General features: G+C 43.5%; 2 protein-coding genes across 4 annotated transcripts in view; one reads left to right on the top strand and one right to left on the bottom strand.

Annotated features, from left to right (window-relative positions):
- Positions 1–6,470, top strand: part of Pik3ca (phosphatidylinositol-4,5-bisphosphate 3-kinase catalytic subunit alpha) — a 79,563-nt gene extending 73,093 nt beyond the window's left edge. Inside the window, exons 21-22 of one of the 3 annotated variants that reach the window (XR_008722283.1) lie at positions 35–1,179; positions 2,421–6,470. Coding sequence is in view for 1 of the 3 variants with exons in the window: in XM_055625893.1 (XP_055481868.1) it covers positions 35–305 (271 nt within the window). In the remaining 2 variants the exon portion in view is untranslated. Of the gene's footprint in view, positions 1–34 lie in introns of all 3 variants that reach the window. The other 2 variants (XR_008722284.1, XM_055625893.1) reach the window with 2 other exon arrangements.
- Positions 6,471–7,431: 961 nt separating this feature from the next.
- Kcnmb3 (potassium calcium-activated channel subfamily M regulatory beta subunit 3) overlaps positions 7,432–24,729 on the bottom strand; it is a 38,493-nt gene continuing 21,195 nt past the window's right edge. Inside the window, exons 2-4 of the mRNA XM_055626114.1 lie at positions 16,081–16,249; positions 11,321–11,519; positions 7,432–10,066 (exon numbers count right to left, since the gene is read on the bottom strand). Of these exons, the coding sequence (XP_055482089.1) occupies positions 9,695–10,066; positions 11,321–11,519; positions 16,081–16,249 (740 nt within the window). The 3' untranslated portion in view covers positions 7,432–9,694. The remainder of the gene's footprint in view (positions 10,067–11,320; positions 11,520–16,080; positions 16,250–24,729) is intronic.

A 24,729-nucleotide genomic window follows, 5' to 3' on the forward strand; every position in this document is an offset into this window, starting at 1 on the left:
AGCACGTTCTAACCAAATGTTCTTTGCACTTTAGGTTTCAGGAGATGTGTTACAAGGCTTACCTAGCAATTCGGCAGCATGCCAACCTCTTCATCAACCTTTTTTCAATGATGCTTGGCTCCGGAATGCCAGAACTGCAGTCCTTTGATGATATTGCATATATCCGAAAGACTCTAGCCCTGGACAAAACTGAGCAAGAGGCTTTGGAGTATTTCACAAAACAGATGAATGATGCACATCATGGCGGCTGGACAACAAAGATGGACTGGATCTTCCACACCATCAAGCAGCATGCATTGAACTGAGATGGGAGCTGCGAACTGCAAGCTGGTGCCCGGCTTCTCCACTGCATGGCAGTGAGTGGCAGCAGGCAGACAGTGGCATGGGGATGACACAGTCAGGAACAACATTAGGACTTGAGCAAGAACAGAAACAACATGCTCTATAATTAAAACACTGTCCACGCAAACAGGGTTTGATAGCACTAAACTAGTTCATTTCAAAATTCAGCTTTAGAATAATGAGCAATTTCATGTTATGCCTTAAGTCCAAAAAAAGGTAAACTTTGAAGATTGTTTGTATCTTTTTTTAAAAAAAACAAAACAAAACAAAAATCCCCAAAATACATACAAATGATGGAGATGAAAAGAGAATGCTGTTCTGTTTGTCTTGCCAGTGTTCTGTTTAAAATGTGGACACAACCAAGGCTGTGACCCGCTTTAGGTCTGAGTAAGCTGAAGCTTATGTTAAGTTACATGAAATTGAAGAAGAATGAAAATTCTTATTTTCCCATTGCTGTTCAGACTTATGTTTGAAGTAGGTATTTTAACTCATGCACTTGGGGCGAAGGGACTCGCTTTTTGCTTTGAACAAACAACCTTTGGACGTGGGGTCTCACCTGCAGTTTTGAAAGCAGTCAAAAATGATAACCTGCAGACAGCTGCATTTTGTTGGGTTTTGTTTTTTTATTGGTTTTTTTTCTGGACAGTATTTACAAGGATCTGACTTATTTCCTAGGGAAATTCTGGGCTCGCATCAAGTACAGCAGTGACCATAGAGGAAGGAGAGCAGGGAGCTCCTGTTCCTGACTTGTACAGTATTCACTTTAAGCTGATTGTTTCTCCTTTTGCAATTGAACTGAATACTTTTTTTTTCATGCATGTTTTCCAGAAAATAGAAGTGAGTATTAATGTTATTAAAAAGATTATTTTTTTTTATTAAAGGCTATTTATATTATAGAAACTATCATTAATATATATTCTTTATTTACATAATCTGTCCCATAGTCATGCATTGTTTTGCACCCCAAATTTTTTTATTGTTGGCAACAGCATGGTTAGCTTTTCTCTTGGTCTATAGATGAGGCTCAGGCACTATTCCATTTATCCAGATACCCCTATATGACTCCTTAAGGAACAGATTGAACTGCACACGCTTTCTTTTCACTGCTGTCTGATTTTACATGATGCCCTCATCGTCCATCATCTATAGTTGAGAATGGCACAATCATATGAAACCAGTTACTAAAATGAATACAAAGTAGACTATCATCCTGACTCTTAAATCCCTCTACTGAGGTCTGGTCATGAATGACTTTTTATATTATGAGAGACTAGAAACCATGAATTTTTTTTACCTTCGTAAGCTATCTATCCATATCTCAATGATAAAAGTAGGACATTAACCCATGTTACTGTCATGTCCCATTTCCAAGTGGTCAGGTCTCCAGCTTCATTAAATCCCACTCAAGCACAGATTGCGTTATTAAGCATTCTGAAAAGCAACCATCCAAGATGTAGGGCTAATGTTAGTGGTCACTCTAGATTTCTACTCAGTGTTTGAATGATTCATGTCCTAGAAAATAGCTTTAGCAGATGTTCAGATGCTACACCAAAAAGGAAAAAAAAGAAAAAAAAAGAATAAATAAAAAGAAAAAAATAAAAAATGTGCAATAATTTACTGACAGTTCCTAACTTAGGCGTGTTACTGGAGAGCGTCTTTATGAAGAGCGCATACTACGCTCTAGAGAACAGAATCCCTTTACAGCGCTCATCCGTGAGGTCAGACACCTATGTAGAAGTTTTGAATAGTGAACAGGGGACTCTAATAAAAATACTCTTAATATCTGGCTATTTTAGAACCCTTAAAGGGCATAATTATTGAAGATTTAGGTACTTCATTAAAGCATGTATATATTATTGCCAACAAGAAAAATAAACCTGAAGATTAGGGAACTTAGTTCTGTAAACTGTCTTGGAATAGTTAAGCAGAATTTAAACTCTGTTTTAAGCAGAAAACCAGATAGCTTCTTTTGCAGATATAGAAAACTTCCTAACTTATTTAAACTTGGCATTTAACACTTTGTGTTACTTAGATAATGCAGTTGCTAGGTACTAACATCCCATTCTTTTCTATATCAGGGATTATTACAGTCAAACTCAGTGACATGGTACAGATCTACAGCTTTGATGGTGGAAATTGAAGAATTACAGAGAACTGTGTTTTCCTGGGTGCCAAAAAAAAAAAAAAAAAGCCGCGAGCCTCCTTGCACAAAATTGATAGGTTTTGTTTGGTTGTTTGTTTTAGTTTTTTGGTGTGTGTGTGTGTGTGTGTGTGTGTGTGTGTGTGTGTTGTTTTGTTTAAGCATTAGTTTAATTAGTTGCCCCAGTTTCACCTTCCAGGGTCTCTGCACAATTAAAACACAGCCACATAGCTTATTTTGTCATTTACAACTACATTAATTCTATTTGAGAGAAAAATCTGTATTCTATAAAGAGTTTAAGCAAAGAAAGGAGAAAGGTTGTATTAAAAAAAGACAAAGACCAAACTTGAATTGAAGCTCGGGTGATCAAAATCTGTTTTCAGAGAGCAATAAAATGTGCCACTCCCTGGTGCTTCAGTAGTAGAAAGACCCGTCACCTCTGTACATGACCATCCTTGACACTGAATATTGTGTAAATGACTTTGGCTCCATAATTTCACTAAGTCACTTGAGGATGTTCCATCAGTAATTATTTCTGGAAGGAAAGAAAGCAAATCTAAAGAAAGAAACTAAATAACACTAACTCAAATCATGCTTTAACTTTTTACCATCTTCACAGCTATACGAGACCTTTAGTTGGAGAGTTTTAGACTGCTGTTAATTTGAAATCTGTTCATCTGTGGAGTTTGATTTGTTTGTTTGTTTGCTTTCTGTTTGGTTTTAAAGATGTTTCTAATTAGATTTTTTAAAAGAAGAATGGAATCTGGTTGCTATTTTATGGTAGAACCTGAGACTTTTTGTGGTTCTTCATGTCCTCTGTAAAACTTGGTGTCAGAGTCATCAACTTTAAGGTTGTCCCTTCTATTCTGCTTTATATTACTGCCCATCAGGAAATGGGAACCTGGTGAATATATAATGAATTGTAAAATATTTTAATGTGTAACTTTTTCAACTGTGAAACTGACTGTTGGTTTTTTTTTTTTTTTTTTTTTTTGATGAAAACAGCTGCTGATAAAGTATTTTGTGTAAAGTGTAGTTCTTATTAATCAGGAATGATTACTTGATTAGATGTGCATGCCCTCTTGAACTTTATCTGAAACAGATTGGTAATCATCACATAGACAGAGCACAGTCCCTCTGTGTTTTCTGCTGTCAGGAACTAAGCTGGCATCACAGAAAAGATGAGGAGCCTGTCTTTAGGGTACAGTGGAAACCTCACAGCACATAAACCTTGGTTTGTTTCTTAACATAATTTTTGTCATTTTGTTTGATTTATACTTCAGTCAGTAGTCCATGCTTGCCAGCTCTTTGAAGAAATGTAATTTCCAGCAACATGTTAAACCTTCTATGTTAATCTTTTCTGAGTATTACAGTTTCCACTTTTTTCTGTGTCTGTGCAAACTGCAGGCGTGGGCTGGATCCACCTTAAGGAATTATTTTTGTGTCCACAACATTGCTAAAATATCCATTCAAAGGCATTTTGTGGCATCTTAGATTGTAGTATGTCTGCTTCAGGTGTTGGGGGAAGGGAGATGTGGAGGAGGGGCCTAAGCAGGGGAAATCCCAGAGGGGCATGTCCAAAGGAAGGCTGGAAGTTATGGGGATATATTGCACAAGGAATCGCTTCCAGTTTGGAATTTTGAAGGCTGAACCCAGTCTTGACAGCATCTTTAAGAGCAAGCAGTACAGAGCAGTACAGCTGAGCTGTTTAAAACAAACAGCATTTCAGTTAAAACTGTAAACAGATTTGCGTCATGGCCTAAGAAACTATACATACATATATAAGTTGGTTTTACTCTCTGAAAAGATGTTGGGCTCAAGCTGAAAAGAATCGTACTCCTGATAACCCTGGTAGCTCCATCTCCAAATGTTTGTAAGGAAAGTAGCCAAGTTGCTACTCGATACCTCAGTACGCACAGTACAGTAGCACCGGCATTTTAGGTTTACAAGTCAGACTTTGCATGCCTTGCTATACATGGTACAGGAGACGGTTAGGGGGTTTGGGGATGGGGCTAAATTGTATGGTTCCAGCCACTTTGGAAAAGCTACGTGGTCAGAGCAACTCATGGTACCAGTTCTTGAGTCTGACATCCACAGCTCCTTTGTTCTGCTTTATTGTTAGCACTAGTCAGGGATACTTAATGAAAGGTGTAAACAGATATCAAAGTTCTAAAGTTCAGAAGGGATTTGAATTCACTCTGAGACACCCAGGTTGGCCTGGAGTCTTGAATGAGTTAGTGTGGACTCTCCTCCGTTGATTACGCAGTGCCTTTTTCTCTGCTTGGCTTTTGACTATGGCAGGGTCTCAACCATGTGCTTGTTAGAGCAAAAGGAATGGGAGGCGGAAGGAGATGAATGTTGGTGGGCAGGATTAAAGTGAATCTCTGTATAGTGTATTGTTAGGGCTGATTTTCATTACTAACAACAGTGGACTCCATTCTTCATGGTAGTAATTATAAAAAGGAAAAATATTTTATAAGCCAAGTGCACTTTCTATAAGCTCATTTCATGTGCCATAGTAATAATTTTGTGGAAGAAGTATATATTTTTAGGTTATCGTTTTTGTTGATCAAGGTTAACAAAGAGGCAGAAAATGTTCAGTGTCCTACTAATATATGGGAATGTGGCTCAGTGTCAGAGAGCCCAACAAGTATGCATAGAGTCCTGGGTTTGAGCCCCAGCACCTCATACAGAGTAACTTCACCACTTAGGAGGTAGAGGCCTGAAGATTAAAAGTTCAAGGTTATTCTCCACTTACATTACTAAGTTCAGAGCCAGCCTAGGATACTCTTGCCTCTAGAAAGTCCCTACTAAGCTTCTTAGTTCTAGTATGAATTTCAAATGTAGCTACGTCTATTGATTGTTCCTAGGAGTGGCTAGAAAGTGTGGCTTTTATATTTCTAGAAATGTCTTTAGTTATGGAACCAAAGGAATTTGTGGTGGAGAGGATGGTGGATTTCCTAGGGTTCTGTCGTTTTATTGTTGGCAGAGGGTCTCACCGTAGCCCAAGCTGGCCTCAAACTCAAGATTCTGTAGTCTTAGCTCCATAGTGCTGAGATTACAGATCCTGTACCTCACACCAGCTCCAAGAGCCCAAGTTTCAAATTCAGTTGATAGTTTTATTGTCATTTAGTCTTTGGCTAAATAAAAACTTTTAAAAAATCAATTTAAAAAAAAAACATTGCTGGGCTAGAGAGATGGCTCAGCAGTTGAGGGGACTGTCTGCTCTTCCAGAGGTCCTGAGCTCAATTCCTGTTAACCACATGGTAGCTCACAACCATATATACTGGGATCTGATGTCCTCTTCTGGCATGCAGCTGTACATGCAGATAGAGCACTCATACATAAAATAAGTAAATAAATAATTTTTAAAAATTGCTTTTGAACACAACACTTTAATATCTTGGGGAATATAGCACTATGAAAAGATGACTATACACCACTTGTGCAAGGAGCTTGCCCCTCCCTTTTCTGCCAGGTTGCTTCTTTCCATTTGTTGTTCATTCATGAGCTGATGTTGTGTGTAAGAGGCACCAGTTAGAAACATTCTTAGTGTTCTTTTAAACCTAGCCCCACAAATACTTAGCATAGCAAGGCTCCATGTGCTGTTCACTTAGAACAGCCTTTCTCAACCCGGGAGTCAAACTTCCCTTTCACAGGGGTTGCCTAAGACCATTGGAAAACACAATATTTACATTATGATTCATAACAGTTATAAAGTAGCAATGAAAAATTTTCTGGTTGGAGGTTACCACACCATGAGGAACTGTATTGAAGGGTCGCAGCATTAGGAAGCTTGAGAATGACTGACTTAGAACATAGATGACTACAACTCACTAAGATAAAGACCTCTTTTGTAGTTCTGTTCCCAGGAAGGAGTTCAGCCTGTGGCTACACTCACTGTCTTCTGTTCACCACTGTCAGTGTCTGCTTGTCCCTAACTGCAGTCTGTATCATCATGCTGTTCATTAAAATGAAAGAAAATTTACCTGTGTCCAAATGGTCCTTAGTGTGTGGTGTAAGCCAAGAGCTGTGAGAATCCCTTTTGCTGTTTCTCTAAGGCAAACTAGTGTTGCTATGAAGAGTCTGGTTTGTTTTGTAATTACTAAGAATATTTGATTGAGAAACTGGCTCAAGCCAGGTATGGTGGCACACGCCTGTAATCCCAGCACTCACAAAGCAGAGGCAGGTGGATCTCTGAATTTCACAAAAGCCAGAGCTACACAGAAAAACCTTGTCTCAAAAAAAACAGACCCAAAAAAAAAAAAAAAATTGAACCTTTTTTTTTCCTGCCCTGGCAATGTGTAGTAGAGAAATGAATGTTAATATCTCTAAAGCATAAAGAATTATTAATATATATTTTAGCTAGTATGCTAGCATACACAGTATCACTCAGTGGTAGGGTGTACCTACCGCACTTAGGCCTTGGGTTCAATTCCCAGTAGTAAAAAAAAAAAAAAAAAAATTAGAGGCCTGAGTACTAAAAACAGATTTAGACACTTGTTTTTAAGTAGACATATATGTACATGTGTGTGTAGAAGTGAGCTATTTTTCATGTCTGTTGAAAACTAGAGTCTGTACTCTACTGATGTCAGTTTAGAAGCAAATTGCTCTGTCCTCTGTTACAAATGGCAAAGAAGGTACATCTGGGCTGTGTGTGACTGAAGAAATGAGCATTGATGCTCCCTGCATTCACAACTAAGCCTGTCACCCCTACATTTTACTGGACTGCCAAGTGGTTTGAACTTCTAATTGATTGTGTTCCCCAACTTAACATCTGTCTTCCCTGAGGTGAACTGATCGTCTCTATCTGCTTGGAAAGCCTCTGTGCCTGATGAAACACACCTGAGGCTTCAGGGTACAGGGTGGTAGGGGAACGCACAAAGACCGTTATGTCATTGAGTTGGAACTCAAATTTACTAGGAAATGGATCTGAAATTTACCTTTAATTTGAGAAAATGACAGATTCCATTTGCAGGGCTTTTTTGCTTTTTGGACATAGTGTATTTTATTACAGGGAGGTCTGGTACACAAAGCAACATTTACAACCTTTACACAGCAGATCTATTGCTTCCCAGTGTCACCAAACACGACCAAGTAGGCTGCTTCTGCTCAGAGCAAGGTTCTCACAGTTACTGGATCTCCATCACCGCTGTAAGTTACCAGAAACTAAGCTTGCAGTTCCACACACCTCATCTTTATGCCTGAAGATCATCAAAAGAGACATTCCCAAGGACTGACACTGGGAAAGTTATGAATACAACGAAAGCCTGGCCAGAAGTGCATCCGGCCCTCAGCAGACAAGTTGAGATGCCAAGACTCCATTGCCTACAGCTCTTACTCTATGAGTTATCCACTTTCCTAATTTGTGACGTGAAATTAATTACTAAGAGGCTTTAAGCTGGCTTAGAATCAAGTGTGACTTGGTTACACCAACATGTCAAAACCTATTTCAAAAGTCTCATTCCGTTGTCTACAATGATGGGTTTTCATTTCTGTATGTGAACTGTAAAGATACATTGAAGTACTTTGGGAAAACAGCAAGCTCTTCAGCTCCTACACTCAGTCTGGAAGGTCTTGATGGAAGTCTTGTGACATGTAGTCACCTTTGTTGACTTTAAAAAAAAACTTTTATGAGCCGGGTGTGGTGGCACACACCGTAATCAGCACTCTGGGAGGCAGAAGCAGGAGGATTTCTGTGAGTTCAGGATTAGTCTACAAAGTTAGTCCAGGACAGCCAAGCATTGTACAAAGAAACCCTGTTTAGGAAAAAACAAAAACAACTTCTATGTGTATTAAGTGTTTTGTCTACATGTATGTATAAGCACCACATACACAGTGGCTGCAAAAGCCAGAGAGGGTGTTGGACATCCTGGAACTAAAGCTACAGATGGTTGTGAGCTGTCATGTGGGTGCTGGGAACCGAACCCAGGTCCTTGGCAAGAAAAGCAATCATTCTTAACCACTGAGCCATTTCCAGCCCAGGGGCTGACTGCTACAGGACCCTGACTAGTGTGTAACCATACAGTGGGTGTTATGCGAGGTGAATGTTGGCCTCTGGTCCGATTCACACTTGCAGTCATTTCTCCTGTTCCCTCAAAGTGCAGAGACTCAAAGCTTAGGGAAAGGATAATTAGCTAGAAAATGCTACAAAGTAAAAAGCACAACAAATTCAAATATAAGCAACTGTAGGCAGTGGGTTTGCTAGGCAGCAGCTTTCCTCTTAGAATGAAGCGTAAAGGAAGAATGAGCCACAATAAATGTTGGCAGACCTGGGTTTTCTTACATTTCTGATGGTTTTTATCTACTTGTAAATGAGCTGCTAAGTGTGAGTATGTGTGAGTGTGTGTGTGTGTGTCCACACACCTGCATGCATGTGTAGGTATGTGGAGACCAGAGCCACTTCAGAGGTGGCCCTCAGGCACTGTCCACCTTGGTGACCTAAAGCTCCCAACTTTGGCTATTCTGGCTATCACCTGTGCCCTCCTCCTCAATGCTGGGGTTATAGGTACAGGCCACAAAGCCTGTCTTTGTTGTTTCGTTTGCTTGGTTTTATGTTTGTTAGTCTTGGATGCGTCTGAGAAATCAAACTCGGGTTCTCATGCTCGTAAGGCAAATGTTTTACCAGCTGATCATCTCCTCAGCCTCCGGTGTTTTTTTCTATGAGAAATATTTTCATGTGAGCTACACGAGCTGACAGCTCAGTGCTCGACAGACATAGTAATGGCTTGTCATATGCTGACAAATCTCATGGGGAGCTAAAGTTTCATGAGAGCTGTCTTGAATTCCTTTTGCCTATGAGGAGAAAAATGCTTCTTTGGCTTGTGAGAAGGAGACTGAAAAAAAAGAGAAACTGTTGGAATCATACATATTTTCAGAATTAATAGAAAGTGGTCAGCATTTAAAGACTGTTTCTCAGGTGAAAAGCTGTGGTGCCCACTTTGTCCTTCACACAGCAGGTTTGTAAGCAGATGTGATTGTTCCTAGTGGTGGGGATCCAAACGGGGCCTTGTGCTTTCGAGGGAAGTGCTCTTATCAGGAAGCTACAACCCCAGCTGATCTTTTTCCTAGACAAGATCTGTATATAGCCCAAGCTGGCTTTGACCTGGTCCTCCTGCCTCAGCCACCCAAGTGCTGGGATCACAAGTGTGCCTGGCAGTGGTCAAGCCTTCAGCTGGAGCATCTCAGGGAGGGAGAGCTGGACCGCCCCCTTCAGCTCTCTCTGTTCCCTTCCTGGCTCTTTGCTACACTGTACAGCGTAGACCTGTGCCAGCCCACAGAGCGTGCTCTGGCCCCAGCCTGAGCCCTCACCACTGTGCTGTACTGCTCACACTGAAAGGACAGATGCTGTGTCAGCTTCACCAGGCCAACAATCAGGGCCCCGCCCAGCAAAGTCAACGAAGGCCAAAACAAGCAGTGGAAGACAACCTTGTGGCCAGACTTCCTCAGGACAACTCCCAGCTGGCCATCCGGACTGTAGAAGCAGGGGAAAGTTCCGGTTTTGTGATCGAAGAATTCCTTGATGTCCAGGGCACTGTTGAGCAGACCATCCCTGTCTCGGTGACACTTGGGTGTGTAAAAGCACTGCGAGTGTAGAGGAGGGGAAAAGCATTGTCAACAGTGGCTAGCACTAAGGACTCCAGGCTAATGTTGTGGTGGGGAATCATGCTCTCAGGCATGGGTGTGGTGGTGCAGGCCTTTAATCCCAACACTCAGGGAGGCAGAGGCAGGCTATGAGTTCAAGGCCAGCCTTGTCTACAAAGGGAGGACAGCCAAGGCTACACAGAGAAACTGAACAAGAACATCGTCACACTGGATAGTGTGGCGGGAAGGGTCGGCAGAAGGGCACAGAATGAAATGGCCATGTCTGTTAGCTTTTGGGCTCCCATGTTGAGGGGATTACAGAAATGTGAGACATGGAGCCAGGGAGATGGCTCCGTATGTAAAAGTGCTTGCTGCCAGGCCTGACTGCTGTTCTATCCCCAGGATTAATTACATGGTGGAAGGAGAATTACTGATGCCTGTGAGTTACCCTCTGACCTCCACACACCGTGGCATTCCTGCTCACACACACAGGCACAGAGATACACCATGATATTCGAGCCTACACATACACACACACACATATATTTCCTCGTGTGTGATTTTAGAAATGACTGCATCCACAATAGAAAATCAAAAACCTTAGATTAAGTGTTTAATCACCAACAACACTAAACTGTAGCATGTTATCTAATCCTCTCTAGTTATGTGTAACTGTGCACTCTAAGTCACATGAACCAGTGGTGTAATTTTTTAAATAAGTCCTTTAAGTGTCTTAAGAATTACTAACTTGGCTGAAGGAAGACTGAATTCATTCTAAACAGAGCTACAGTAGGGAGACATTGCCCACTTAGGACTTCGCACCAAGCCAGGGACCTGGAATATACCTCTCCTTTCTGCATTCTCCAAAACTGCTCTCAGCTTCATCTACCCTGATGGGAATACTCTGAACATACTCAGAAGAGGCTGGGCTTTGCTCAGTCTGTAGAGCCTGGCACACACAAGCCCCTGCCTGGTTCAGCCCACAGCCCCTCATAACAAGGCCTGGTAATCCCATTACGGGGGAGGGAGAGATAGATGATTCCAAAGTCCAAGGCCATCCTTGACTACAGAGTAAGTTTGGGGGCATTCTGGGACATATGACACACACAACACACAGAGAGAGAAACAGACAGACAGACTCCAAGAAAGAAATGTTTACTAGAAGGAAACGGATGTTTCCCAGATGGCTTGTTCGCTGCTCAGGACAGCACTTTGGAAGGGCAGCAGAAAAGTTTAATTGTCAAATCACATTACCTTGGGGTTGGTTCTGGCTGCTTCGTCATCATAGTGGAGAAGCACTTTCTCTCCTGAGTGGCTGAGGTTAACAAACACCTGTAGACAGGGGTACCCGCCCTGGTCCTGGCAGCTGCCCTCACAGGTGAAGGCAAAGTCCAGCCAATCATCCTCAATGTGAGTGTGGATGGCCGTGCAGTTTGATTCTTCTCTATGAGAGCTTTGAAATAGAAAGAAAAGTGTTCTTCCTGAGTGGGGATGTGAGGTTCTGAAGGCAGCTATTGGAAAATCAATTTCTGTGTTCTGAGGCACACTGAGCTGTTGGTTTGCAGCATACATCGGCACAAACATCACATCACACCCTGGTCAGGGGGACAGATGGGAAAAGAGCCAGGTGACAAGTACCTTCGTTCTGATCCTAGGGGTGTATTTCCTCTCTGCCAGCCCTAATGCAGCACTGCCAGAATTAGAGTCCCCTGAAGAAGATTATTTGTTATCAAGACTGGCTAGCGTGGATTCCATGTGTTCTCTCTCAGAGATTCTAACTCAGGAGGTCTGAGAGGAGGCCTGAGAATCTCTAAACGCATAGTTGTTAAGGTACAAGTGTTGCAGCTGGGTGTGTAATCTCAGCACTCTGAGAGGCAGGTGGATCTCTGTGTGTGCCAGCCTAGTCTACAAAGTGAGTCCAGGACATCCAAGGCTACACAGAGAAACCCTGTCTCAAAAAAAAAAAAAAAAAGCATTATGAGAAATGAACTCAATGTCATTACCCTACTTTACCTACTGAGCCACCAAGAGTCATACTTGGATAACTCACCATCCCTCACACAGTCATTTTTAGACGTATCTACCAGCTTGCTGGTAAAAGTGAGTCTTTGGAAGGGGTTCTGGTAGTAAGCCTGGTTCACCCTCCCCACCCTGCTTCCAGAGTCAGAGGCAAGTGGGCTGAGATCTCCACCCAGAAACAGGGTGTGATTTTGTGTCAGCGCATTCGTTAGGGTGCCAAGCTACATCCTGTTCATCTCTGTGTGTCAGGGAGCATGGCGCAATGGCATATGCACCATCACAGTAGGCTTGGCTACATTGTCCTGGGAAGGCACTCCTGAGAGCTTGCCCTGTGTTGTGTACAGAGAATAGCGTGCATACTGTATTAGTTACTTTTCTGTCGCTATGATAAAACACCATGACCAAAGGCAACTCGTGGAACACAGAGTTTACAGAGTTTACTTAGGCTTCTGGGTCCACAGGAATAAAAGCTGCCATACAGCGAGGCATGGCAGCAATTAGGTGTTGTGGCAGGACCAGGAAGCGGAAAGGTGAAATCCTCAACTACAATCACAGAGCAGAGATCAAACCGGAAGTGTGGATTCTTAAATTCTCAAGGTCCCCTCTAGTGACATACTTCTTCCAGCAAGGCCACACCTATTAAATCTCCCCTAAACAGCACCACCAACCAAGGACCAAGAGCTCAAATGCTGATAGGGAACATTTCTTGTTTAAACGGTCACAGGTACTGTGAACATAAGACAAGGATCCTGTCATGAAGACCCCACAGTGGTGTTGAGAACCAACCTATATGTGCTGTCCTAGGTAGGGTAGGCTGTCACTTTGACAGCCTAGACTCATCTGAGGAAGAGGGATTTCTTAGATCAAATGGGCCTGTAGCCATGCCTTGTGAGAGCTTGTCTTGAGTGATGATTGGTGTTGGAGAACCCAGCCCTCTGTGGGTAGCCCTATCCCTAGCAGAGCAGCCTGAGCTGTATAAGAAAACTAGCTGAGTGTAAACAAGCAAATGAGCCCGAGAGCAAGCTAGTAAGCAGCCTTCCCGTCACGGTTCCTGCCTCCAGGTTCCTGTCCTGAATTCCTGTCCTGACTTCCCTCTATAATAGACTGACAAAAGGCTCCAGGCATGTCTGTAAGGAAGTTTCGAGATTGACCTGAGTGAGTGGCACCAACCCAGGGAACGAGATCGTGGAGAGAGAGAGAGAGAGACCCAGCAGCGTACACCACTGTCGTCTATGCCGTCCCATCACGTCGGACTGTACCCCCGACGTGGGAGCTGAAACGTAGACTGCCTTCCTTGAGGTGCTTCTCAGCAGGTGTTCGGCCACAGTGAAAAGCGACTAACAGACTGTCTGTGGGCTCTGTTCCCATGGCCCTCCTGCAAGATGGGCGGCCTCCTTTATTCCCACTTAACACTCAGAGCAGTTAAAAAGCCCTGTGTAGAGTCAGCGCTTTCTTACCATGCTCTCAATATTAGCCATAAACAATCATTTTCCTTTAGAACAAATCTAAGGCACAAATCTGTCCTTCAGGCCTAGGACATGGAAACCACTGGTGATGGGTGTATGCGGCAGCGGAGGCTACCTCAAAGTGCTGGGCTGGCTATCACGAGGCAAGCTAGAAGCTGGGGGACCTCAGACCACACAAGCCAAGGAGTATGGGCAGCCTCCAGAATCCTCTAGAAGGATTCTCTATAGCCCCTAGAAGAAAATCCAGCCCAGCTGATGCCTTGATGGGAGGACTGGGTCAGGTTTCTGAACTCAAGGGGTGTGAACTGCCAACTGCCCAGTGTAACAGTGCCCAGTACAGCTGCAACACAAAACTACACAGGTGCTCCGAAAACAGCTAAGTGACTGCAACCCCCAAGACAAACACAGCCGTTATAAGCAGCCTAAGAAAAAGGGGGGGGGGGGGGCGAGTGAAAAATTACAGAAATGCTGGAGAGACAGTAAACACATTTGCCACATGAAGCCTAATCACCCACGTTCAATCACCAGAACTCAAATGTTTTTAATTTTAAAAAATGTGTTTATTAGTGGGCGTATGCATGCACACGCCATGGTCTCGGGGACCTCGGCTTCAATAGTGAGTGATATGGACCCACTTGTACTAGGGCCAAGCCCGAACCCTTGAGGTGGAACAAAGTATTTAGAGCTTAAAAATGATGGGGTTCCTTCAGTAGCTCCGTGTTCCTTTGCCATGCATCCCTCTTTTTGTTGTTTGAGCATTTCTTAGGTGCACGTGGGTTTGATCAAATGCAACACCTTTTTTCTTTCCCCCTACCACTTCCATGTGTTTTAACCCTCAGGGTCCCTTCACTGACACCTGAATGCACATGACTGTAGGACCATCCACTGGAGCATGGGTAGCCTCTAAGGGGTGGAATCCCTGAAGAAAGTGACTCCCTCCTGCTTCAGCCTTGAGTTGCCAATAGTCCCTCTGATATGGGTAGAGCCTCTCATGTGCCTCACCGTTTGCGCTGGGATTTTGCTGGCTTCATCTCCTGCAAGTCTCTTTCCCTTTGACTGAAAATGAGGGGTGGAGAGAGATGTGAATCACCCTGGAAAAATATTTTTTTCTCAAGACAGGATTTCTTGGTGTAGCCCAGCTCTTCTGGGCTTGCTTTGTAGACCAGCCTGGCCTGGAACTCAGAGCGATCTGCTGCCTCTGACTCCTTGAGTGCTGGGATAACAGGTATGAGCCACTGTGCCCAGCTTATCCTGGAAATCTTTGGAAGAAGAGCCAGTGCTCTACTCTTAACCTCTGAGCCATCTCTCCAATCCCCCCTCCCATAGCCTAGAAATCTTAACTGTTATCTTTTACCGGACTGCTCCCTGAGACGGTGGACAATGATACAATGAGATGCTCCTCGTGGATCCCATTAAGCAATTTCCAGAAATACTTAGAAAGTGAAACAAATATGAGCCACAGATTGACATCAGTTTGCAACAGAGCTCCTGCAACCATCTCCCTGCTGCATTGCATGTTTAAACAAATACTCTGGAGGCTGGATAGATGGCTCAGCAGTTAAGATCACGTACTGCTCTTGCAGAAGACACATGTTTGAATTCTAGAACTCATCAGTCTACTTGAACCCTCCTGTAACTCCAGCTACAGGGGATCTGACACGCCTGGCTTCCAAGAGCAGGCGCTGAGGGAAAAGGCACCTGCCACCAAGCCTGAAACTGAGTCCAATCCCCAGGACCCCCATGGTCGAGGGAGAGGACTGACTCCCCAATATTCCCTTGACGTAGCTAGCTGGTTCTCTCTCTCTTCCTCTCTCTTTCTTACTTTCTTGCTCTCTCATTCTCTTGCTGTTTCTCTTCTTTGTCTCCTCTCTTTTTTTCTCTTCTCTCCTTCCCTTCTCTCTCCTTTCTTTTATTCTCTTCTCACCTTCCCTCCCTCTCTCCTCATCTCCACATCTTCTCTCCCTCCCTCTGGATCTGCCCATATGTACGTGAAATTTCTTCAGCTCACATAGAGCTGTAGTCACATGTTTTGTTTTGTTTTGTTTTAAGGTGAGGAAAAAGGATTAACAAGAAAAGGAGAGAAAGCTGGAAGGAACCCCGATGAAGAGCTGCAAATGTCCAACTAGAAGATCACGCAATCCCTTATGGTCACGAGGATGAACTAGGCCCTGGGCACCCTAGCAGCCACAGTAATTAGGGAGCAAGCAGATGCAAGATCCCAGTAAGTTACAGGGGTGGAAGGCAGGAGCAGAGAGAGCTTTCTCCTGGTGGCAATATCAGAGAGAAAGCCGGCTGGCATCTCCTAGCAAGGGAGGTTTGGCGCTATCAACCATGCCAGTCTCAACTGGCAGTGCGACCCTGTGCAGAAACTCATGTGGAGTGTGAACATTGGGGAACAAAGGAAGATTTCCCACCTCCCTCTCTACCCACACTGTCTCCAGCATGAACAGGCAAGCTCCAGGGGGCACTCAGGAGAATGGACTCCAGTGTTGTGCTGGATCCAGCCCTGGGTCTTGGTCTGTGTCTAACCTGAGCATGAAGGGTTTCAACACAGTGGTTCCCAACAGGAAGAACATCAGCACGGAGGAGGCCATCATGGCAATGCCCAGCAGTGTGGCACGGTCCTCACCGGCGCTTGATGGAAGCTTTGGGTGTACCTTCAGCCGATCTCCATCGCTTTTGCTTGAAGACAGGAGTGCTGTCCTTTGGGGAAGCCAGAAAGGAGGCTGTGTGAGCTCAAAAGAGCGCCAGCATCTACCATGTAGCAAACCTCAGTCAGGTTCACTGAGAGTCATTAGCATCCCCCCAGATACCACACTCAGAGCTGACAATGGACACTATCAAAATAAGCTAACATGATGTATTGTCAAATATTTTTTAAGATATAAAAAGCTAGGTGTGACATAATTTATGTTATATTGGCAAATCATCATGGTTGTTTAAGCTTGTTGAAAGTAGGCTCTGGGAGCAAGGAACAACTCCCTTCTCCCGGAATCCAGGGTTTGTTGTTGTTTGCTTGCTTGTTTGTTTCTTTGTTTGTTTTGTCAAATACTCTCCAATACTCCTTGTTCTGGGTCAGGCTGGTCCCAAGTCTGTGTCAGAGAGGAAGGAGAATGGCTAAGAGTATGAACAGTACACAGCTTGGGACTGGGGAAAGTGTTAGTTATTAAAAGGTTAGAGAACTCACGTTCCCCTTCCCAGATACCAGGTAAACCTGGGTAGATCTGAGTAATCATGGCAGTAGCCTGTAATTCCATCCTGAGTGATGATGGGGGGGTGTCCCGGAGCAAGCTGTCCATAGGAGTAGCCATATCAGTAAGCTGTGGGTTTGATTGAGTGACCCTGCCCCAAGGAAAGCTATGGAAGAGCCCATCTAGAATGATTGAGGACATCAATCTAGTGCCTCCACACACATATGTGCAAACACACACACACACACACATGTATACCACACATACACAAGAAAATAGAAAATAAAAACAAAAATGGCATTGCATCCCTGACCAGCTGAAAGGTAAAACCTTTCCAAAGAAGGTTACTGTTGTCTGTAGCATGACATAAAGCTGCCTGCAATGGGAACCAGAAGCTGGAAGATGCCTCCGTGGGGAGAACATTGCTCTTTGTGCAAATCTTTCTCAGCTTCCAGCACGTTGCTCTGGACAGGACTTCCTCAGTCCTCTTTTTTTTTTTTTTTATATCACGAGCCCCTGATTGGATAGTAGTTTTTTGCTCTACCTGTTGCTTGTTGTTTGTATTTCACTTTTGCATACTACATAGGTAATATCATTTTAAACTGAAAGTATAGCTGTGTTGGATCATTCTCCCTGTAGAACACTGATGGCGAATGTCTGTGATCAGAAGTTCAAGGTCAGCCTTGGCTTCATAATGAGCTTGAAGCCAACCCGAGCTACATGAGACCTTGTATTAAATATATATATATACATGTATATATGTATATATATGTACACATATATGTATACATATATGTATATATATGTATATACATATATACGTGTATATATATATGGAGGGGAACTGTTCAGCAGTTAAGAGTGTATATGTTCTTGCAGGGGTCAGTGTTGGTTCCTAGAATTCACATCAGGGGGCTCACAACTGCCAATAACTCTCATGTCAGGGAATCCAGCACCCTCTTCTAGACTTCACAGACACCTGTCTGCATGGGTGCACATACAGAAAAACTGGCACACACGCATGTACACATAAAAATTCTTAATTCCTTTTTTAAAAGAAGAACAAAGGGGTCAAGGCCAGCTTGGTCTACAAAGCAAGTCCAGAACAGTCAAGGCTACACAGAGAAACCCTGTCTTGAAAAATCAAAAAAAGAAAATAAAGAAAGGGAGGGAAGAAGAGAGAAACTATAACAAGACTCAGAATTCCTGTGCCTGGTGGCAACTCAGGGTGCCTACCCATGACTGGAACAGAGTTCCCTGGCTATGGCTGTCATTTGTCACGTGTGACTCATGTTCTGGGCCTGCTGATCTTTCAGTGACTTCTATGGCCTTTCTGAATGCGATTTCTCCATGCTCTCTTGAATTCTGTATGGAAAGCACAACTGGAGAAGCCACGTTTAGAATGAGTCATGTCCTGGGATACGAGGTTGCTCTTGTCACCCCCTCCCCAACCTTCTCATTACCCAGCATGCCCTTGGCTTAGTCTACTGCTCACAAGTTCCAGGTCCCTCTCCGTCCTGCCACAGTCCCTCCACTTCCCAGGGTCAGCAGTCATTTATTTCTAGCAGTCTTTCTACTTTAAGAGGTATCAGGAAATCATCAGCTAAAGAAATGCAGCTCCAAGTGTGGAGCCTGGGTCAGTCTGCTGAGAAAGCTTATGAAATTGTGAGCCAACATCAAACTAAACAGAGAGAAACTTAAATCAATCCCACTAAAATCAGGAACAAGGCAAGGCTGCCCACTCTCTCCTTATCTCTTTAACATAGTTCTTGAAGTCCTTGCTAGAGAAATGAGACAATTAAAGGATATCAAGGGATACATATTGGAAAGGAAGAAGTCAAAGTATCACTATTTGCAGATGATATGATAGTATACATGAGTGACCCCAAAAAATTCTACCAGTGAACTCCTACAGCTGATAAACACCTTCAGCAAAGTGGCTGGATACAAAATTAACTAAAAAAAAATCAGTAGCACTCCTGTATACAAAAGACAAATGGGCTGAGAAAAAAATTAGGGAAACAACACCCTTCACAATAGCCACAAAGGACATAAAGTACCTTGGTGTAACTCTAACCATGCCAGTTAAAGACTTGTATGAAAAAAACTTGCAGTCTCTGTAGAAAGAAATAGAAGAAGATATCAGAAGATAGAACAATCTCCCATGTTCATGGCTTGGCAGGATTAACATAGTAAAAATGGCCATCTTACCAAAAGCAATCTACAGATTCAACATAATTCCCATCAAATTACCAACACAATTCTTTACAGACCTTCAAAGAAAAATTCTCAACTTCATATGGGATAACAAGAAACCCAGAATTGCTAAAACAATCCTCTACAATAAAAGATCATCTGGAAGTATCTCTGTCCCTGATCTCAAGCTGTACTATATAGCAACAGTAATAAAAACTGCATGGTACTGACATAGAAACAGAATGGTGGATCAATGGAATCAAACAGAAGGCCAAGAAATAAACCCACACACATATGGACAGTTGATTTTTTAAAGATGTCAAAACCATACAATGGAAAAAAGATAGGATCTTCAACAAATGGTGCTGGTCTAACTGGATATCTACATGTAGAAAAATGCAAATAGATCTATACTTATCACCCTGCACAAAACTAAAGTCCAAGTGAATTAAAGACCTCAACATAAAATCAGACACACTAAACCTGTTAGAAGAAAAAGTGGGGAAGATCCTTGAACTCTTTGGCACAGGAGACAACTTCCTGAACAGAACACCACAGCACAGGCTCTGAGATCAACAATCAATAAATGGGATCTCATGAAACTGAAAAGTTTCTGTAAAGCAAAGGACACTGTCATCAGAACAAAACGACAGCCTACAGATTGGGAAAGGATCTTCACCAACCCTATATCTGACAGAGGGTTAATTCCAGAATATCTAAAGAACTCAAGAAGTTAAACAGCAACAAATCAAGTAATCCAATTAAAAAATAGGGTGCAGAGACAAACAAAGAATTATCAATAGAGAAATACCAAATGGCAGAGAAACACCTAGAGAAATGCTCAGCATCCTTAGTCATCAGGGAAATGCAAATCAAAACAACCCTGAGATTTCACCTTACACCCATCAGAATTGCTAAGATAAGAAACTCAAGTGACAACACATGCTGGAGAGGATGTGGAGAAAGGGATTCCCTGCTCCACTGCTGGTGGGAATGTAAACTTGTACAACCACTTTGTAAATCAATCTGGTGCTTTCTCAGACAATTAGGAATAGTGCTACCTCAAGATTCAGCTATACTACTCCTAGGCATATATCCAAAATATGCTCAAGTATACAACAAGGACATTTGCTCAACCATGTTCATAGCAGCTTTATTCATAATAGCCAGAATCTGGAAATGACCCAGATGTCCCTCAGTTGAGGACTGGATACAGAAATTGTGGTACATTTACACAATGGAATACTACTCAGCAATTAAAAACAAGGAAACCATAAAATTTGCAGGCAAATGGTGGGAACTAGAAAAGATCATCCTAAGTGAAGTATCCCAGAAGCAGAAAGACACACATGGTATATACTCACTTGTAAGTGGGTATTAGAGATATAATATAGGGTAATACTACTAAAATCTGTACACCTAAAGAAGCTAAGCAAGAAGGAGGACCCTGGGTAAGATGCTCAATCCTCATCCAGAAAGGCAAATGGGATAGGCACTGGAAGAAGATGAAACAACAGGACAGGAGCCTACCACAGAGGCCTGTGAAACACTCTACCCAGCAGATGCTGAGACTCATAGCCAAACTGTGGGCAGAATGCAGGGAATCTTATGAAAGAAGGGGGAGAGAATAAGACCTGGAGGGGACTGGAGCTCCACAAGGAGAGCAACAGAACCAAAATATCTGGGCCCAGGAGTCTTTTCTGAGACTGGTACTCCAACCAAGGACCATGGATATAACCTAGAACTCCATGTGGCCCATGGCAGCTCAGTCTCCAAATGGGTTCCCTAGTAAGGGGAACAGGGACTGTCTTTGACATGAACTCAGTGGCTGGCTCTTTGAGCACCTCCCCCTGAGAGGGAAGCAGGCCACAGAGGAAGACAATGCAGACAGTCCTGATGAGACATGATAGGCTAGGGTCAGATAGAAGGGGAGGAGAACCTCCCCTATCAGTGAACTGGGAAAGAGGCATAGGAGGAGAAGAGGGAGAGAGTGAGGGAGGGAAGGAGGGATTGGGAGGTGATCTGGAGGGGGGTACAGCTGGGATACAAAGTGAATAAATTGTAATAAGTAAAAAGGCAAATGAATAAAAAAATAAATAAATTGTGAGCCAAGCAAAAGCCCCATCACAGAAATTGCCAGTTGTTTTGTTTTGTTTTGCTTTGCTTTGCTTTGCTTTGCTTTCCAAAAGCATATGCTATATTTGCCCTCATTCTCTGCCTTCTCTCCACTGACAGCTCAGACTGTGGTGGTGGCACATCTACATTGTCCTAGAAGACAGCACTGAGAAGGGCATCTACATCTCTGGCTAATACCACTGTGGGATCCCAGCAAGACTTGCTTGAAAGGGTTAGGGTGGGGGGCATTTATTTATTTTGTGTAATGGAGGTTGGCATGCGCACACACTATGGCTCTTGTATGGAGATCGGAGCCCAGCTCGAAAAGAATCAGTTCTTTCCTTCCACCATGTGGGCTCTGGGAATTGAACTCAGGTTATTGGATGTGGTATTAAGCGTCCTTTCCCACTGAGCAATTTTGCCAGCCCTTCCTGGGAAATTTTAATTTCTCACCATTCATAAAATCCTCCCTCCCACCAGGTGCAGTGGCACATGCCTGTAATCCCAGCTCTCTGGGAGGCAGAGGCAGGTGGATCTCTGTGAGTTCCAAGCCAACCTGGTCTACAAAGTGAGTCCAGGATAGCCAAGGCTACATAGAGAAACCCTGTCTCAAAAAAAGAGAAAGAAAACAAAGAGAGAGAGAGAGACTGTCTTTTGGTTCTACATGGAGGTAATCACCAAAATGGTGCACACAAGCACACAGAGAGAAAGACAGAGAGAGAGATTACAGGCATGCACCACTGCACCTGGTTCAGTATCTCTCTCTTTTGACCACTACACATGCCTCTTCCCCTGCCTCCATTTCACTGTAAAAGCACTATGGCCATAGAAACTGACCACTGAGCCCAGCCTGTTTGTTTGTTTGTTTGTTTGTTTGTTTAATGTGGGTTCTAAGGGTTTGAACTCAAGTCCTCATGCTAACCAAGCAAGCACTTTGCCCACTGAACCATCTCGCCAGCCCTCTCCACTTTACGTTTTGACACACCGTCTCACAGTGAGCTGTGGCTGGGCTCTTCGCTTAAGCTAAGCTAGCCAGGCAGCAAGCCCAGAGATCCTCCTGCCTCTGCCTCTGCCTCCACCGGTGTCTGGCTTTTTGTGTGTTCTGAGGGACCAAGCATGGGTCCTCATGCTTTCAGAGGAAGCACTCGACCCCGAGCCGTCTCCCCAGACTGTGGCGCTTCTGACACCACTCATCACACCCAACTAAAACGCCAAGCTACAGGAAGACGGCCTGACTTGTCAGAGTCTCACTGTGAGGATGGAGCAGAAGCAGCAGCATCCTGTCTCAGACATGCCATCACTATTTCTACCCACTCTATACCAAGTATTTGTGAGAAACTGGCAGGTGTAGACAATAAAACATTGTATTAAAAACAAGTTTTAATCTCCTACATACAGCGGGTGGACTTTTAAATAAATGAAGAGATGCTTTAGTACATCAAGCGCTCGTGGCTCAAAGACATTTCCTATGTAAACAGTATATAAAAACTTTATACACAGAGACTGTGGATATGAAATAGCCCAGGCATGGAGAACAATCATTATGAAGATTCCACAAGATACTAAAAGTGAACCGCCTATGTCCCTTCTGGGTTTACACTAGGAGATTTGTAATTCAGTATATTACAGAAATGTTTGCACAAAATATTTGTTGCAGCTCTCTTAACAGAAGTCATTCAGTGGTCACATTACAGTACCCGTATTAAACCCCACTGCACGAACGTGATTCCACGGCGCGAGGATGTAAAGTAATCTCTTTAGAAAGGAGAGTGTATGCAGTGCGCACAGAGGAGGGCAGGTGGAAGGAAAACTAGAGCCGTCTGCAGTCAACATGCTGATGGTCTTACCCTGTACAAGTAATGGGTTTCTATTTCAGCTGTGTGGCACACTGCCTTCCCCCTCCAGCTGAGCACATTGCCGATGCTGACTAAAGCTTAAAAGGAAAGAGAAAAATGCAAAGGACTAAATGTACCTGAAAAATGGGAACGTTAGCCTGGGCATGGTGCCGGAAGCTGAGACAGGAAGGCCATGAGTTTGAGGACGGCCTGGGCAAGACTGTTTTACAGGGAGTGGGGAGAAGAGTAAAGAACAAAAGGCAGAGTAAGCTTCACCTTCTGGACCTCAGGTTGGTATGTGACAGGGAGAGGTCTAGCCAAATGCAGATTTTACAATACCATTCAGATGGAGCGTGGACCCCAAAGGATCTGAGAGTCAGTGTGAGGGGAATACAGACCCAGTACACACCCTTCCATGGGAGACTCAAGAATCCTTTCTGAATGAGGAAGCTGGAAAGAGGAAGGAAATTCCAACTACCCCTGGAATGTTACACCCTGGCTGCAGACCTCAGAGAGCTGGCAGTCAGGGTTCTGGTTCTGTTCAGCTGTGTGCTTGGCTGATTAATTGATGGAGACAGCATCTTCCTCTATGACTAGGCTGGCCTTGAACTCATGATCATTCTGCCTCAGCCTCCCAAGCGCTGGGACTATAAAGGCGAGCCAGCACATGGGTGGAGTTTGTAGTTGGATACCACACCACCCCATATCCAAGGACCCCAGATTAAGACGTCAGTTTAACACTGTCCCCTCAGTGGCGCAGAAAAGCCAACAAGGCTCCAGTAGAGGAGTCTGCTTCAGCTTTGTTCTGGAAAGCACTACAGGACTTTAAGGAGTGCATGCTCACACTCAGAAATCACACAACACGGGACAAAGAAAAAAAGGGCCTTTGATTGCAAAAACGAACCCAAAATAATGGAATGAGATCCACAACACGTGTTTAGTTTTGTTTTTGTTTGTTACGTTTTTCGAAAAATATAAAGCCGGGCTTCATGGCACATGCCTGTAATCCCAGCATTCTGGGAGGCAGAGTCAGGCAGTCTACAAAGCAAGTCCAGGACAGCCAAGGCTACACAGAGAAACCCTGTCTCAAAAAAACAAAAACAATAACAAAACAAAAAGAAAAAAATTACATACATGATATTTAAGAAAACAGGATTAAAATATCAAAAAGAATAAGAGCATCTAAGATATGACTACACTGATATGATTTCTTTATTTTTTTAATCCAGATAGTGGGCTGGAGAGATGGCTCAGAAGTCAGCAGCATCGACTGTTTTTCCAGGACCGAAGTTCAGCTCCCTGCACCCATGCTAGCCTCTTACAAAAGCCAGTAACTCCAGCTGCAGGGGATCTGATGTCCTTTTTAGGTTTCTGCTAAGCACTTACACACACACACACACACACACACACACACACACACAGAGAGAGAGAGAGAGAGAGAGAGAGAGAGACAGAGACAGAGACAGAGACAGAGACAGAAACAGAGAGACGGGAGAGAAAGCAATAATACAAAATAACCTAAAAAAATCTAGGAAGAATTTCTACAAATGAGAAAGTTACAAAAAGTGAAAGAAAACAGAGATGAGGCAAGAAGATCAAAATTTGTGAGCAGAATTAATTATCAATTAGACCCACCTGAAAAGATAATCACCAAGAAGCTGGGTCTACAAAATAGCCAAAGGGCAATACATTCAGCTTTTAAAATTGAGGTTAAAGATTTTAAAATCAGAGGATAAAGGAAATGGGAAAGGGCAAGCACAGTGACCTGTGCCTGTCATCCCGGTAGTTCCGTGCTGGAGGCAGGAAAAGGAGACGTTCCTTGCCTACTTACTGAGCTGGAG

The sequence above is a fragment of the Psammomys obesus genome, unplaced genomic scaffold, assembly GCF_907164565.1.
Source record: "Psammomys obesus unplaced genomic scaffold, mPsaObe1.curated_primary_1811, whole genome shotgun sequence".
In the NCBI taxonomy this organism is placed as follows: domain Eukaryota; kingdom Metazoa; phylum Chordata; class Mammalia; order Rodentia; family Muridae; genus Psammomys; species Psammomys obesus.